Source organism: Tyto alba, unplaced genomic scaffold (genome assembly GCF_018691265.1).
Source record: "Tyto alba isolate M040663 unplaced genomic scaffold, T.alba_DEE_v4.0 Super-Scaffold_2, whole genome shotgun sequence".
NCBI classification, from domain to species: domain Eukaryota; kingdom Metazoa; phylum Chordata; class Aves; order Strigiformes; family Tytonidae; genus Tyto; species Tyto alba.
Window position 1 is genome coordinate 1220307 of NW_024881282.1, and position 15599 is coordinate 1235905.

At 66.8% G+C, this 15599-nt stretch overlaps 3 protein-coding genes across 4 annotated transcripts; 2 read left to right on the forward strand and 1 right to left on the reverse strand.

The window, feature by feature from the left end:
- Positions 1-1578: 1578 nt before the first annotated feature.
- Positions 1579-4574, forward strand: CHRNA10 (cholinergic receptor nicotinic alpha 10 subunit). 2 transcript variants are annotated; one of them, XM_042792772.1, is made up of 5 exons: positions 1579-1654; positions 2012-2157; positions 2597-2751; positions 3162-3694; positions 3823-4574. In XM_042792772.1, the coding sequence occupies exons 1-5, from the start codon at positions 1594-1596 to the stop codon at positions 4293-4295; spliced, it is 1368 nt and encodes a 455-aa protein (XP_042648706.1). In that variant the 5' UTR covers positions 1579-1593; the 3' UTR covers positions 4296-4574. The 2 variants fall into 2 exon arrangements, with proteins under 2 accessions (XP_042648706.1, XP_042648707.1); XM_042792773.1 differs by having other exon boundaries at positions 1606-1654; positions 2079-2157.
- A 6576-nt stretch (positions 4575-11150) lies between these two features.
- On the forward strand, positions 11151-12817 carry ART1 (ADP-ribosyltransferase 1). The gene is made up of 3 exons (XM_042792606.1): positions 11151-11937; positions 12458-12496; positions 12580-12817. The coding sequence occupies exons 1-3, from the start codon at positions 11151-11153 to the stop codon at positions 12660-12662; spliced, it is 909 nt and encodes a 302-aa protein (XP_042648540.1). The 3' UTR covers positions 12663-12817.
- Positions 12818-13212: 395 nt separating this feature from the next.
- On the reverse strand, positions 13213-15046 carry LOC122153428 (interleukin 18 binding protein). Its single transcript, XM_042792607.1, has 5 exons — positions 15015-15046; positions 14613-14681; positions 14300-14365; positions 13851-13980; positions 13213-13680 (listed from the first exon to the last, which is right to left on the reverse strand). The coding sequence occupies exons 1-5, from the start codon at positions 15034-15036 to the stop codon at positions 13506-13508; spliced, it is 462 nt and encodes a 153-aa protein (XP_042648541.1). The 5' UTR covers positions 15037-15046; the 3' UTR covers positions 13213-13505.
- Between the last annotated feature and the right edge of the window lie 553 nt (positions 15047-15599).

Genomic DNA, 15599 nt, shown 5'->3' on the forward strand with positions numbered 1-15599 from the left:
GATTATTTTCCTGTCTTTTTGGAAACAATAAATAAAATGTTTATAGTATTCCTGTGCTTTCCTTCGCTTTTTAAGAACGATTGCGGTTTGAGGCATGTGTCCCTGGGCCTGTCCCGTCTGCATGCCGTGGGCTCGGCGTGGACCTGGTCCCGAAGGACGGGGACAAGGGGCTGGATCTCCTCTTCATGCTGGCCTTTACTGGTCAGACTGGCCTGAGACCCCTGGGAAAGGTTAGGGTGAGGAAGGCTCGTGGAGGCTGGGGAGCACTGCGAGGGGGCTGGGTGCACCCCGAAGGGCTGCGGCAGCGACGCGGCCCCTCTCACCTCAGGCAGGTTCTGTCAGGGTCGAGGGGGAAAGGGTGGAATGACGAGACCACCCCCGGCCTCGGGGAGGAGGGGATGGGAATTGGGGGGCCAGGTTGGGCATGGGAAGCTGGAAAAGTTGTCGTCTCCTCAGCCCCCTGGGGCCACCGTCCCCCCATCGCCCCCCCGTAAATGTGACACCGGCCGTGCGACGTGCTCGGGGAGCCGGGTCACGCCGGCTCCCGCTCCTTCCATTACCGTAATTGCTGCTGCCCCGGGCGGAGCAGCGGCGCGGCCGGGACACGGGGCTGGGGATGAATAATTCACCGCCTGGAAACAAAACCTCCAGCCTTAAAAACGATCGGCGGCGGCTGCTGCTGGGGCTGGGCGTGGGAGGGGTGCCAGGGCGGTGTCGGGGAGCGCGAGGCGGCGGCTGGAGCTGGGGGACGCTCACAGCTCCCCTGCGACACGGACCTCTGCCACTTGCTGCTTCGTCTTCTGGGTCACGTCCCTTAACCTCCCGGGATTTTGTTCTCACCAGATGGGAATAATCTTCCTCTTCCCTTTCCTTCCTCTTTTTCTGTGCGCGGCCATCCCTCCACCCTCGGCTCTTCCCCCCCCGCCCGCTGCCGTGGCTTCGGTGGGCTTCAGTGCCCCGGCGTCTCCCTCGCAGCCTCGGGGTTTCCTTTTTCCAGCTCGCTCTGGGCCAGGGTTGTGGGGAGCCACCCCCTCTCCCCGCAGCCCCCCGAGGCACCTCGAGACGGTGGTTTCCAGCTCAAGAAGCTGCCGGCAGCTCCAGGAGGGCAGAAGCTCCGGACACAACGCAGCCAGGAGCGACCTCGTCCCTGCCTGCTCCATCCCACCCCGTGGTCCTTGTCACCCCGGTCCTTGTCACCTTGTCCCGGCCCGGAGACGGCAGAGAAGGAGCTGCTGCCCACCGGCCTGGCTGGGAGGGTCTTGGGGATGGATGGTTCAGGGGGCCGATGGGCAAAGCCCCCCCTGGGCTTCAGCAGCCGACGTGGCACTGCCGGGAGCTGCTCAGCACCCAGACCCGTCCCAAAGGGGCTCAGCAGCACCCACACCCCATCCCGGCCCCCCGCCAGGTCGCAGCCGGCAGACCCTCGGCACCCGTTCTCCCCGAGACCATCAGTCCCTTGGGACACACACACACACAGACACCTGTACCCCCCCCCCCCCCAGCGCCCTGTCCCAGCCCTGACGTCACCCCAGCGCTCGCAGGCAGCGTGGGCCCCCCCCCGCCCCGTGTCCCCCGAGACCTGAGCGCGGCGGGATGGAGCCCGGAGCTCGCCCGCTGCTCGCCCTCTGCCTCGCCAGCTGCCTCCTGGCTCCGGGTAAGCGGCGGAGGGGGCGGCGAAGGGTGCTGACCCCCCCCCCCCCCGCCCTCCACCCAGCCCTGGGTGCGGGGAGAGGGAACCCCACCCCACCCCCCCCAAGCCCCCTGCGAGCAGCAGCGTCCCCCTGCACGTCTGGGATCCCGGCGTGGGGGGACCGGGGTCGGGGGGCTTAGGCTGGCAGCGGGGAGGGATGGGTGTCCCTGCGTGCTCCCCCCACCCCGCTCAGCTGCCCGTGGCTGGGTTCTGGGGGTCGCTGGGTGGGTGCCGGGGGGGGGGGTGGGTCTGGCTGCACCCCCAGCGCTCGTGGCCGTGCCCCCCCCCCCCCCTCCCCAGCCCCTCTGTGGGTCCCTGCAGGCTGCCGGGGGGCTCAGGGCAGGGTCGCCTACAAGCTGCTCCACGACCTCTTTGCCAACTACTCCAGCGCCCTGCGCCCCGTGGAGGACACAGACCGGGCGCTCAACGTCACCCTCCAGGTCACCCTCTCCCAGATCATCGACATGGTGGGTGGCACCGGCACCGGCACCGGCACCGGATCAGCCAAAACGAGCCCGTCCCCGTCACCCTCCCGGCCACCGCGCAGCCGGGCTCTGCTCTCCCCCAACCTGCCCCCCCCCCGGCACGTCTCGCTCAACCCAGCGCTGATGCTCATCCCTCAAAACCAGCCCAGCTGCCCCCGAATTATCTCACACCACTTGCAGACATCTCAGACCCGCCCCCTCCCCGGCCCCTCCAAAACCAGCACACACACACCCCCCCCTCCCCAAAATGAGCTCGGACCACTCGAAACCAGCTCAGACCTCACCAAAAACCAGCGCGGTCCCCGCGAAGGCAGCTCAGCCCCTGGGGACCCTTGCAGAGGCCGCGGGGCTGAGGGATGAGGTGGGGGGGGGGGACGGGGGGGGGTGTCTGTCCCCCGCACCCACCCGCTCCCCTCGGCAGGACGAGAGGAACCAGGTGCTCACCTCCTACCTGTGGGTCCGCCAGGCCTGGCTGGACGCCCACCTCACCTGGGACAAGGACGCTTACGGCGGCATCGACAGCATCCGCGTCCCCAGCAGCTACGTCTGGCGGCCGGACATCATCCTCTACAATAAGTGGGTTGTGCTGGGGCTCCCCCCCTCCCCGACCTCACACCCCCCCCACACACACGCTGCTCCTGGAGACAGGGGGAGAGGCGGGGGGGGGGCCTCAGGCTGGGGCTGCCAACATTGGGGCTGCACATGGGGGGGGGGTCCTGGGGTGGGTGATGCAGGGAGATGGTCACCCTGACTGGGTGAAAATGGGGGGGGGTAAAGGGGGGGGGGGGTCTGGCACCAGCCTGGAGCGCCTGCCGCTGGGACATGCCACCCTGGGGGTGGCCAGGGGGGCACCGAGCCCCCTGTTTGTGGGGCAGGATGACACAGGGAGGGGACATGGTGCTGGGGAAAGCACTCCCCCCACCACCACCACCACCAAGGATGTGGGACTCGTGGCCATCCCAGCCCTATGGCCCTCCCTCCCCCAGCGCCGACGACCGCTTCGGCGGCTCGATGGAGACCAACGTGGTGCTGCGCTCCGACGGGCGCATCATGTGGGACTCGCCCGCCATCACCAAGAGCTCCTGCAAGGTGGACGTCTCCTACTTCCCCTTCGACGGGCAGCGGTGCCGCCTCACCTTTGGCTCCTGGACCCACAACGGGAACCAGATCGACCTCCACAACCGCCTGGACACCGGCGACCTGACGGACTTCGTGGAGAACGTGGAGTGGGAGGTGCTGGGCATGCCGGCCACCAGGAACGTCATCACCTACGGCTGCTGCTCCGAGCCCTACCCCGACGTCACCTACACCCTGCTCCTCCGCCGCCGCGCCTCCTTCTACATCTTCAACCTGCTCCTGCCCTGCATCATGGTCTCCTTCCTGGCACCCCTCGGCTTCTACCTGCCGGCTGACTCGGGGGAGAAGGTCTCGCTGGGGGTGACGGTGCTGCTTGCCCTCACCGTCTTCCAGCTGCTGGTGGCAGAGAGCATGCCGCCCTCGGAGAGCGTCCCGCTCATCGGTGAGCCCCAGATCCCTCCCGTGGGGTGCTGGGCAGCACCCGCGCCAGGGTGACCGTGGGGTGGGTGTGTGTGTGTGTAGGGGTGGAGTTGTGGGTCCCCACCCCCTCCCCATCCGTTGCCCACGCAGGGAAATACTACATCGCCACCATGACCATGATCACGGCCTCCACCGCGTTGACCATCTTCATCATGAACATCCACCACTGCGGTCCGGGGGCCCGACCCGTGCCCCCCTGGGCCAGGCGGTTCATCCTGCACCACATGGCCCGGCTCTGCTGCGTCTACGAGGTGGGCGAGAGCTGCAAGAGCCCCCGGCGGGCCCCGAGCGGGCGGGAGGGCAGGGGGGAGGCTGCGGGGCAGGGGGAGACCCCCGGGGAGGGGGAGGCAGGGGTTTGCCCCCGGGACCGTTGCCTGTGCCACCATGACGGCTTGCTGAGGAACGTCGGCTACATCGCCGGCTGCTTCCGACGCCACCGAGCCGCCCAGCGCCGGACCAGCGAGTGGAAGAAGGTGGCCAAGGTGATGGACCGCTTCTTCATGTGGGTCTTCTTCCTCATGGTCTTCCTCATGAGCGTGCTGGTCCTGGGCAAAGCTGCCTGAAGGCCCCACGGCCCCACCGCCCCCATGCACCCCCTTCCCACCACCACCCCCCCCTCCCCAACCAGGGACGGTGGTGGCTGTGGGTGCTCTGACCCCCCTCCCCCCCTCCTCCAATGGAGCTGTAGGGTGGGGGTTCCCCCAGCACTGAGGAAGAGGAGCCCAACAGCGGGGACCCCCACCCCGGCTGCAGGCTTGAGGGGTCCCGACCCCGCTGCGCCAGGGCGTGCGCCCACATCCTCCCCTTGCACCCCACGCCCGAGAAACCCAACAAAATGGAAATAAACCCTGGAGCGTGTGTCGTCCTTCTCCTGCCTGGGGGCTGCAGGCTGGGGAGGGGGGGGTGTCCCTGGGGTCTCGCAGGCAGCAAAAAGGTGGGGATCCCTCAGGGACCCTTCACTCCGTGGGGCCATCCAGAGCCCCGCAGTGGAGGGAGGGCTGGGCAGAGCCTGGACGTGGTGGATGTATAGTGCTATAGCTCTAAAACTATGTATAGACACACATACGTGGTGCTGGACACACACACCCCCACCATTCACCAGCCGTAGGGGCTCGTGGCCTTCAGGAGGGGGGTTCCCCCCCCCTCAGGGATCCCATCAGCCGATGGGGAGGGGGGAGAGCAGCCAAAGGCTGAGGGGCACCCACGGGTGGGGGGGTGAGAGCCGGGGAGGTGCTGGGGGAGCCGGGACGGGGTGCGGGGGACACGGAGGGTCCCTGGGCTCAGGCGCAGGCGCTGGTGAGAGGAATTGCCTTAGTGGGGGGGGGGGAAAGGGGGGGGGGGGGCATCGCCCCTGGCTGGGGGCAGGAATCCGGCTGGGGGGACCCCAGCGAGGGGAAGGGACATGGTGTCAGAACCCAGCGCAGCCCCAGTTTCCCCCCCCATGCCCTCCAGCAGCGGGGTGGGGTTGGCAGGAGGCTGGGTGGGGGCACAGGTGACCCCCCCACCCCCAGAACCACACTGCCCGCTCAGCCCGGGGGGGCTTTGCCATGGTGGGCACCTCGGGGGCTTTGGACCTTTCCTTCCCATCCCGCAACAAACCGTCCGGCTCCGGGACTTCCCGCATTGGCCCCCCTGAACCCCCCCCCACATCCCACTGAGGGGGAGTGAGCAGCCGGGGGGGGGGGGGGGTGAGCAAGCAGCTGGGGCCTGGGCTCCACACAGAGGGACCCTCTGGGTTCCAGAACCTCTGCCCAGTGCTACTGCTGGTTGGAGGGGCAGGGGTGGGGGGGGCCTCCTCCTCCTCCTCTTCCTCCTCTTCCTCCTCTTCCTCCTTCTCCTTCTCCTTCTCCTTCTCCTTCTCCTTTTCCTTCTCCTTCTCCTACTTCTTTCTCCTTCTCCTCCTCCTCATCCTCCTCCTCATCCTCATCCTTGTCCTTGTCCTCCTCGTCCTCCTCCTCCTCCTCCTTCTCCTCTTTCTTCTCTTCCTCCTCCTCTTCCTCCCCCCTGAAGCACCCCCATAGTCCCCTGTCCTGCAGACCATAAGCTTCCATCGGCTGTGTGGTGGTTTGAGCCTGGGCAGCACCCAAACACCACGCAGCCACCCTCTCCCCCTTCTCTTCCAGCAATGAGCAGGGACAGATGGGCCACGCTTGGGGTTTGAGATAGGACCAGGAGGGGCAGATCACCCATTATGGTCATGAGCAAAAGGCAGACTTGTTAGGGGAAGAAAAAAAGAACATACATTTATTACAGACACTAACAGCAACGCTTAACAGAGTAGGACAGTGAGAAGCATTGCCACATCTTGAGAACACCTTCCCCCCACCCCTCCCTTCTTCCCAGGCTCAGCTCTGCTCCAGATATCTCTACCTCCTCCCCCAGCGGTGCAGGGGCAGGGAATGGGGGGCATGTAGTCAGTGCTGCTGCTGGATCTTGTTCCCCTGCTCCAGAGTGGTCCCCCTCTCACAGGAGACAGTCCTCCAGAAACCCTCACTAATGTGAGTCCCTCCCACGGGCCGCAGCGTTCCCCACACTGCTCCGTTGTGGGTCACCAACTTTCTCCAGCTGGATTCCCTCCCACGGCTGCAGCCCTTCCCGAGTTGCTCCGGTGTGGGACTCCCCCACACGCTGCAATCCTCCCAGCGCTGAATTACAGCAGCGGGGGCTGCTTCTTCCCACAGGCTCCTGGCCTCCTTTGGGCACAGTCAGCCCTCACAGACCATAAATCAGTGTCTGCTCCACCGTAGATCTTCATGGGTGTCAGGGGGCTGCCCTGCCGTCTCACCACAGGATACAGGGGGGTCTCTGCTCCGGCACACCTCCCCCCTCCTTTCTTCCTCCGTTTCCCCACTGACCTTGATGTTCACGCAGCTCCTCCTCACAAGTCCAGCTTCTTCTTACCACGTCCCTTCTTAAACACATTATCGCAGAGATGCAGCTGATGGGCTCAGTTTTGGTGCAGAGGCGGAGCTGACTTGGAGCTGGGGGAGCTTCAAGAAGCTTCTCACAGAGGATCACCCCTGTAGCCCCCTCCCCTGCTACCAAAAAACCCCACCACTCACTCAAACCCAGGACAGGCCGTCACCCTCAATTTCAAGTGGGACACCCCAGCCCCTCACATCTGCCCACACCAGCCAGCGAAGGGCACAAAGCAGGGGGGTGCCGGGTGTCACAAAGGGGGGGCTTCCTGCCCTGTGATGTCACAAAAGGGGGGGGACTGCCTGCCCGCCCGCTGACATATTAAAGGGGTGAGCAGCAGGCGGGACGGGGGACCACTGCAGCCTGGAGTCGTTTTGGCAGCTGATGCCTCTGCCACGCCAGTCGTGTCGGGGGAGGTCCCCGTGGCTCTGGGGACGGGGCAGGGGGGTCTCTGGGGGGTGCCATGGGGCTCTGCAATGGCCCCAGCGTGACCCAGCTGTTCTCGGTCCTGATGTTCACGCTGCAGCTCTTCCTGCTCTACGCCGTGCTGCGGGCCAAGCGGCTCAGGGTAGGCGGTGGCTGCACCGCGTGGCGTGGGGTGTTCTGGTGTGATGTGGTCTGGTCTGGTGTGCTCTGGTGGTGTGCTCTGGTGTTTCCTGGTGTGGTGTGGTGTGGTGTGCCATGGTACAGCATGGCATGCCATGGCATGGTGCGGCGTGGCATAGCATGGCACAGTGTGACATGGCATGGCGTGGTGTGGCATAGCATGGCACAGAGTGACGTGGCGTGGCGTGGTGTGGCATGGGGGGGGGGGGCTGTGGTGTGGGGCCGGGAGCTGCCCCTATCTCACCCATCTCCTGGGGTTCCTGTAGAGGACTGGGAAGAAGCCGAAGCACCAGAAGAGCGCAGTGAGAACCCAGCCAGGGGAGCAGAGCGGTGAGTGGCCCCCGGCACCCCACACATGGCTGACCCCCCCCACGGCCCTGAGCCGGGGCAGTGCCGGGGGGGGCTGCCGGCCGCTCACCCCATCTGCTCCCTCTACAGCTTCTCTGCTGGAGGAGCGGGGAGTGGAGAAGCCCGAGCTGCCCCTGGAGACAGGGTGAGTGGCTGGGGGGAGTCCCCCAGACCCTTCCCCACACCCTCAGTCCCCTGCCCCGTCCCGCTAGCTGAGGAAGGGGAGTGCTGCCTGGGGGTCCTGCCAGCCAAGGATGGGGGGCTGCCTGGGGGTCCCACCGGCCGAGGGCAGGGTGCTGCCTGGGGGTCCTGTCAGCCAAGGATGGGGGGCTGCTGCCTAGGGGTCCCACCGGCTGAGGATGGGGTGCTTCCCGGGGGTCCCATCAGCCAAGGATGGGGTGCTGCCCAGGGGTCCTGTTGGAGGGGCCGGGGTGTAACGGGGTCTCTTCCCTCTCCTCCTCTGCAGGGCCAGCACGGAGGCATCGAGCAGGAAGAGCCCGTGCCCACAAGCCTTGCTGACCTCCCTGTCGAGGAGCAGATCCATTTCCATGGGATCCCTCTACTCCTTCCCGGAGCCCTGGCCCGGTGCGATGGTGGAACTGGCCATGCTCAAGGGATCCTCCCAGTCCCCCAAGGATGCGGAGGGGCCGGAGGGGGATCGGGGAGCAGCCCTTGGCCAGGACCCCCCATTGGAGCTGTCAGAAGGGACCAAGAAAGAGCGGGTCCCCGGGGATGGGGGGGACAGGGGGCAGAGCCCCGTGGGTGTGGAGCTGCCCCCCGACAGCCCCCTGGGCAAGGACACAGACAAGTGGGAGCGTATTGTGGAGCTGATCCACACCATCTGGACCAGCCAAGCCATGACGGAGCAGCTCTGCAAGCTGCTGCAGGTGGAGCTGGTCCAGTGGCAAGCGGCAATGGAGGGCGGCGGCAAGACCCTCAGCAAGGAGCCCCCCCCCCCCAGGCCGGAGGTGAAAGCCCAATCGGGGCTACTGGGGGACAGAGAGTGGCCCCAGGGTCTTGGAGCGGAGCTGCCGTGGGCGGACATGGACGTGGAAATGGTGGCGGAGTGGGATAAAGACAGCGACAAGGATGTGGAGGTGGAGAGGAGCAGCCCCACGGACGTGGAAAGGCTCAGCCCCATGGATGTGGAAAGGAGCAGCCGGGCAACTGTGGAAAGGCTCAGCCCCACGGATGTGGAAAGGAGCAGCCGGGCAACTGTGGAAAGGCTCAGCCCCACGGATGTAGGAAGACTCAGCCTCATTGATGTGGAAAGGAGCAGGCCCATGGAGATGGGAGTGCTCAGCCCCACGGAGCCGGGCAGCATCAGCCCCGTGGGGCTGGGCAGGAGGATCCCGTGGGATGCGAGGAGCAGCAGCATCTCCATGGGGCCAGGCAGGAGCAGCCCCATGGAGACGGACACGAGGTGCCCCATGGGGCTGAAGAGTCGCATCCCCACGGACCCGGGTGGGAGCAGCCCAGCGGAGCCCGGTCCCCGGCCACGCGTGCCCGTGGAGAAGGTGCGTGGCTGGGTGGCCCTGGGGCGGTGCAGGGCAGGACGGTGCCTGCGGGAGGGCTGGGCCCGGCTCTTGGGGTGGCTCAAGGTTTGGTGGGGACATCACAGTCGGCCCCTCCACCGCCGCTTCTGCAAGCCCCCGTGGTGGCCACGCTGGTCCCAGGGGTGCAAGGGGCTCCCTGGGTACTTGGCATCCGCGGAGCACTGGCCTGGGAACCCCCCATGTGACATCTTCAAAAATTAAATATTTTCTCTACCCCTGATGCCGTGGGTCTTCCAGCCATCCCTTGGTGAATCTTCTCCCCACCTCCCTTTGACAAGCCCCCCCTTTCTGTCCCTTACTGAACCCCCCCCTTCTTGTGCCTGGTGTCCCCCAGGCTGCTCCTGCCTGGGTCTGGGTCCTCGTCCCCATTCCCATCCGCATCCTTGTCCCCATCCATCCCTGACCCCATCTGCTCCATCCCAAGGATCCCACACTCTGGCCCCAGCAGCCCCAGTTGGAATCGTGCCCCCATGCTGGCAGGAGGCTGGAGGGGGGGCGGGGGGGGGGGGGCAGTGTCCCAAGGTTGTGTCCCACCATCCTCAGCAGCGTGATTTGGGGAGGAGGTTGAGGAGGGGGTGTCAGGGCAAGTGCCACATCCCAGCACAACAGGGCTGGATCCGGCATCAGGTCCTGCAGGAAAAGGCCGAGCCCCCAGTGGGAATTTGCACCCAGCAAAGGCAATTTACCCCAAGTGTTCCAACCCGGACTGGGAGCCTGGGGAGTCGTAAAAAGGTTCTGAGATCCCTGTGGGTTAAATTAAGGTGAAATGACACCAACCAACCAGTTAAAATATTTACTTGTGGTAGAAACAACTTAATAAACTTGGAAAAGGGTGGTAAGCACTGGGGTCTCTTATTGATAAATCTGTAAGAAAGAAAAGGAAAGGAGAGGAAAAGAGTCCAGATCACCACCCCAGGTTCCAGCGCTGCCTCAGTTCTGGTTATCTCGAGGGGTGGGGGGGTGGGTACCCCCCCAGCAAAGTTTTCTATCACCTTTTAAGTTTGTTTTATCAGCTGATTTGCACACTAGACAAAGAGAAGGGGGGGTATGCCAGGAATTTATTTCCATGAGACGAGGAAAAGCTGGAGCACGGTTTCTGCACATGCATGGAGGGGAGGGGGGTGCACCAACCCCTCGTTCAATTGAGTCGGTGCTCATGCTTGCCCCCCGCCCCCCGCCGCCTTATTTTTTGCTTAGGTCCATGTGGTGCTGGTTATTCTTTTCTTATCAATCTTTTAACCCAAACAAACGGCTTCACTCAGCCCACCTTTCCCCACTTTGGGGCTTATCTAAGGAATTTGGCACAACAGCAGCAAGGGAGTGGGGATGTGCACCCCTTGATTTTGACCCCCCCCCCACCTACCCACCCAGGGTGGCTTCCCCAGACCGGTCACAACGGCCTTGAAGTTGCCCTGTGTCAAGGGACATTTGGGGCATCAATTCCTGCAGTTCCTCACACCCACCCAGGGGGTTTCCTGACGGGCTGCAAGGCAGGAGGGGGCAGCGGCTGCTCGGGGAGAGGGATGGTAAAAATAACCAGGAGGGTGGCGGTGGGGGCTGGATCTGGGCCCGAGCGAGCCCGGCCAGGGCTGCTATAAAAAGAAAGAGCGGCCGCTTCTCACCTCTGCAGCCGACAGCGGGTCAGCACCGAGGGGCTGGGTGCCGTGGGAGCCGGGGAGCAGAACCCCAACCCTGCTGGGGGTAGGGGGTGGGGTGGGGGGGCAGGTACCGCTGCTCGCTGGGGCGCAAATAACGGGGTCGGGGTCTCGGCCGGTGCTGAGCGGGGTGCCCCTGGCTGGGGAGACAACTTGGGGAGGGGGGGGGGTTGCTGTCCCCCCCCCAGTCCGTCCCGCTTCTCCCCCACCCCCCTGCTCTCGCTCCCCTCGCACCTCCCCAGCCGCTCATCGAGGAACCTGCTGCTTCCCAGCTCCCCCCAACCCACCCCACCCACTCCCCCCAGGCTTCCCCCCCGGGGAGGTTCTGCCCAGCATGGAGCATCTGGCGCTGGGACTGGTGCTGCTGGTGGGCACCCTGGCCGCCAGCAGCCCCCCGCGCCGCCGAGACCTTGACCCCGTCAAGGAGGTGGCGCTGGACATGGCCCCCGCCGCCTTCGACGACCAGTACCGGGGCTGCAGCCGCATGATGGAGGAGGAGCTGGCGGAGCTCAACCGCACCGAGTTCGCCAACAACAGCATCTACGCCAAAGCCTGGACCCTCGCCGCTGCCGAGTGGCGGAGCCGGGGGGGTCGCGTCCCGCAGCCGCCGGCGCTGCGGCCGGAGCAGGCGGTCGCCCTCCTGGCGTACACGGCGCAGGGACCTTTGCACCAGGCGTTCAACGCGGCCGTGCGCGAGGCCGGGCTCTCCCGCGAGCGATACCTGGGCGCTTTCTGCTTCAAGGCGCTGCATTTCCTCCTGAGCGAGGCCCTGAGGGTCCTGCGGGACGCCCGGCCCCGCCGCTGCCACCGCGTCTACCGGGGAGTCCGCGACATCCGCTTCACCGCCCGGCAGCGTCAGTCCGTCCGCTTCGGCCACTTCACCTCTGCCTCCCTCCGGAACGAGAGCACGCTGCCCTTCGGCCAGGACACCTTCTTCTCGGTGGAGACCTGCTACGGCGTGCCCATCAGGGACTTCTCCTTCTTCCCCGACGAGGAGGAGGTCCTCATCCCGCCCTTCGAGACCTTCGAGGTCACCCACGTCGCCCGCGACGGGGACAGAGCCCTCATCCAGCTCCGCTCCCAGGACGCGCTCAGCACCTACAACTGCGAGCTGGTGAAAGGTGACGTCCCCGCTGGTGGGGCGCAGGGGGCTGGGGGGCGGCCCCGTCCCATCAGCTCTGCTGGAAAAGGGGGGGGGGGGGGTGTCCCGGTCGTGGGGAGGGGGCTGAGGGTGCTGGCCTTGGGGTGCACGGCCTCGCACGACTCCCAGCTGCTTTCCCCTGGGGTTTGAAATGGGGGCCCTCGGCGGCAAAGCATGGCACGGCATGGCATGATACTTGGTATGGCACAGCATGGCATGACATGGCATGGCATGGCATGTCAGGGTATGGCATGGCATGACATGGCACAGCACTGTATGTCATGGTATGGCGTGGCATGGCACAGCACTGTATGTCATGGTATGGCGTGGCATGGCACAGCACGGCATGAAATGGCACGGTATGGTAAGGCATGGCATGGCATGGCACGGCCTGGCACTGTATGGCATGGCACGGCACGGCCGGGCCGGGGCGAGGAGCAGCACGGTGCGTGGCGCACAGCACCGTGCAGAATTGTGGGGTTTGGGTTTTTTTTTGGCAGAGAAGAGATGCAGGAGCCGCCCGTGCGTCTTCAGCGCAGGTGAGCCGAGAGCCATCCCCCCACCCCCCCCAACACCCCTCTCTGACAACCCCCCTCTGACACCCCCCCTCTGACACCCCCAGGCAGAAGCATCCCCGGGGACCCCCCGCAATTCTGGGGGCTCCTCCTGGCAGCCGTGGCCCTGGCAGCCGCCGGTGGTCCCTGAGCTGCGAGGCGCCACGGCGAGGAAAAGGGGTCGGGAACGGGAGGCACCGGCTTCACGGGGGGGGGTGTGGGGGTGGGAACCACCTGGATGAGGCCTTGGGACACAGCTGAGCGACTGGGGGGGGGGGGTTGTGTCTGTGAGGGGCTGTCCCAGACACGGGGGGGGGGGGGGGTGGTGCCAAGACGGGGACGCGGCAGCCGAGCTGCTTTTGGGGGTGCCCCTGCCCCGCCGGCTGCCCCTGGCTCCCAGGGGAATAAAGACTTGGGGTGTCCCCCCGGGGGGTTTCCTGCGGCTCCTTGTGCTGGGAGCAGCTCGGGGGCGGGGGGGGGGGAGTTGTACCTGGGGTCTTCTCCAGTCCCCCCAAATCTAGAGCATCCCGCAGAGCGACACCTGCACCCCAGATCCTGCTCAGCTCCCCGGGGGTCCCTGCGCCCCACGGCCACCCGCAGCTCCCCAGCCCCTCGCTGGGGGCTCCTCTCCCTCCCTCCCACCCCCCCGCACGGGTTCTCTCTGCACCCACGGGCGTCTCCAGGACATGGGTGACACTGAGCAGCCTTAATGTTCTTTAATAAATTCTGGGGTCCCACAGCCGGCTGCGGGCAGGTCCCAGGGCCGGCCCGGGCAGCGCTCCCGGCTCGGCGAGGCGAAGCGGGGTGGGTGGGGGGGGGCCGGGACCCCCACGCAGAGCGGGGCCAGCTGACGCGGGGCCGTGGGGACCCCCACGGCGGGGCACGGAGACAGACCTCCCGGGAGACATCACGTCCCTGGGGCAGCGGTGCGGGGCCGTTGGGAGCGGGGACCCAGACCGCGGGGCGCTCACCCGTCACGAGTTGCTCCCCGGTCTCAGCCCAGTCCGCCGCTCTCGGCGGGGGCCGGGGAAGGCCACTTCAGCTCCCGCGTGTCGACGCCGAGGGGGCTGAGCACCACGCAGGTGAAATTGGTGCTCAGGTGCCGGGCGCCGAAGGAGACGATGTGCAGGTCGCGGCGCAGGGCCACCCCCGAGCCTCGCGGCTCCTCTCTACGACCCAACAGGGACCCGTCAGCGCCCCGATTCCACCACACACACACCCACACACACACACACACACCCCTGCTCCCCAACCCCGGGGTTCTGGGATCCCTGCCAGAGCCCTGCGCACCCCCCCTACACCCCAAAACCCCAAAACCCCCCCCAGCCCCGATACTCACAGCACCGTCCCCTCGCGCACGGCCCCGTCCGGGTGCAGCTTCTCGACGAAGGAGCCGTTTCCCAGCCAGTAAAGCAGCGTGAGCTCGGGGAGGTCGCTCACCGCCTCGCACGACACCGTCACACTCTCACCTGGAGCCCGGGGGGGGGGGGGGGACACGGATGGACGCGGGGTCAAGGGGGGGGCTTCGAGGGTCCCCAATGTGCTCCCCCCCCACCCCCCAGCCCCCCTGCGCAAAAGGGAACGTCCTCCCATCCTCACTGTCACCCCAAAAATCTCGGCTGCGGGTGGAGGATGCACCCCAGGAGCTGGTTCAGAAGCTCCCACATCCCCCCCCCCCGTGCCTCCCCACGGCTGGGGGTCTCACCGCAGTGACCCCCCCCATCCCCACGTCTGTATGTGTGTGTGTGTGTGTGTGTCCTGCAATGGCCTTGGGGGGGGGTCACTCACCTGGGCGGGGGGGCTGTGTCGGCTTCCGCAGGACGGTGATGCTGGGGGGCTGCAGCGCCATCGCGTCTGGGGGAGCAGAGCGGGGTGAGTTGGGGGGACACACACAAGAGCCGCCCCCCCCCCACCCAGACACCCCACATCTCCAGGGTGGCGGGGAAGGGTCCCACAGAGGGGACACAGCTCATCCTCAGCCCACCCCACCCCCCGCCTCCAGGCCCCTGGGTGAGGTGGGGGCACAGAGCCAGGAGTTGGACCCAGCCCTCCCCCTCCCTGCCCTCACCCCCCGGCCCCCCCCAGCAGCCCCCCCACTTACCCGTCCAGCAGGAGGCCAGGGCCCAACAGAGCAGGGGCAGGAGGAGCCGGGCAGGGGGTCCCGGGGTTCCTGCGGGCAGAGAGGGGGTTCAGCTCCCCCCACACCCCCCAGCATCCCCTGAACTGGTCATACCCCCCCCCCCCGAATCCCCCCAGTATCCCCCCCACACCTTCCAGCATCCCCTGAACTGGTCATACTCCCCCCCCCCCCCCCCGAATCCCCCCAGTATCCCCCCCCACCTCCAGCATCCCCTGAACTGGCCATACCCCCCTGGCCCCCAGAATCCCCTGGCCCCCCCGCAAAAGCATCCGCCTGGTTTCCCTCCCCGTCCCGCTGTCCCCCCGGCCAAACCCCGGCGGGTGCCCCCCCGCCCCCTCCACCCCGGCCCCACAGCAGCCGTACGGGCGGGGCGCGGCGCAGCCATGGGGCAGCGGCTCCCGGGGCGGCGGCGCTTTATGGGGCGGCCCGAGGGGGCGGCAGCGCCGTGACTCACCGGGACCCGCCCCCCACCCACCCCCCCGGGACGTGCCCAGTGACCCCCCCGTGGCCCGGTGTACCCCCCCCCCCCCCCATGTCTCCCTGTACCCCACAGCCCTCCGCACCCCACAGCTCTCTGTCCTTTGCCCCTCCGTGTCCCCTGGGCCCTACATCCCCCCAGATGACCAACCTCGCTGCTCCCCCCCCACCTAAAAAAATCCGCCCCCCCCCTCCAGCCCGGTGCTGTCACAGGGCTTGGCGACAGTCCCCGGGGCTGGTGGCAGCACCGAGCCCACAGCCCCACGCTGCGCCCTGACTGTATCGGGGTGCTGGGCCATGGCACCCCAATTTGGGGTGAGCCTGGGGGGGGTGGGGGGGGGCCACGGACAAGGCAGGGTCTGTGCAGAGCGAGGTGCGTGAAGCCCCCCCCTGCCCCGGGATTGGGGGGGAGCCCTGGATGCTCGGGGGATGGCTTTGGGGGTGTCCCAGTTGGGGCAGCATCCCGGTTTA

Coding starts and splice junctions, on each gene's coding strand:
- LOC122153428 (XM_042792607.1), bottom strand. CDS start 15,036: ATGGCTGCGCCGCGCCCCGCCC. Junction 14,682..15,014: donor GGCTGCGCCGCGCCCCGCCC/GTACGGCTGCTG, acceptor CTCTGCCCGCAG/GAACCCCGGGACCCCCTGCC. Junction 13,981..14,299: donor GACACAGCCCCCCCGCCCAG/GTGAGTGACCCC, acceptor CCCGGGCTCCAG/GTGAGAGTGTGACGGTGTCG.
- CHRNA10 (XM_042792772.1), top strand. CDS start 1,594: ATGGAGCCCGGAGCTCGCCCGCTGCTCGCCCTCTGCCTCGCCAGCTGC. Junction 2,158..2,596: donor TCTCCCAGATCATCGACATG/GTGGGTGGCACC, acceptor TCCCCTCGGCAG/GACGAGAGGAACCAGGTGCT. Junction 3,695..3,822: donor GGAGAGCGTCCCGCTCATCG/GTGAGCCCCAGA, acceptor TTGCCCACGCAG/GGAAATACTACATCGCCACC.
- ART1 (XM_042792606.1), top strand. CDS start 11,151: ATGGAGCATCTGGCGCTGGGACTGGTGCTGCTGGTGGGCACCCTGGCC. Junction 11,938..12,457: donor CAACTGCGAGCTGGTGAAAG/GTGACGTCCCCG, acceptor TTTTTTTGGCAG/AGAAGAGATGCAGGAGCCGC. Junction 12,497..12,579: donor CCCGTGCGTCTTCAGCGCAG/GTGAGCCGAGAG, acceptor TGACACCCCCAG/GCAGAAGCATCCCCGGGGAC.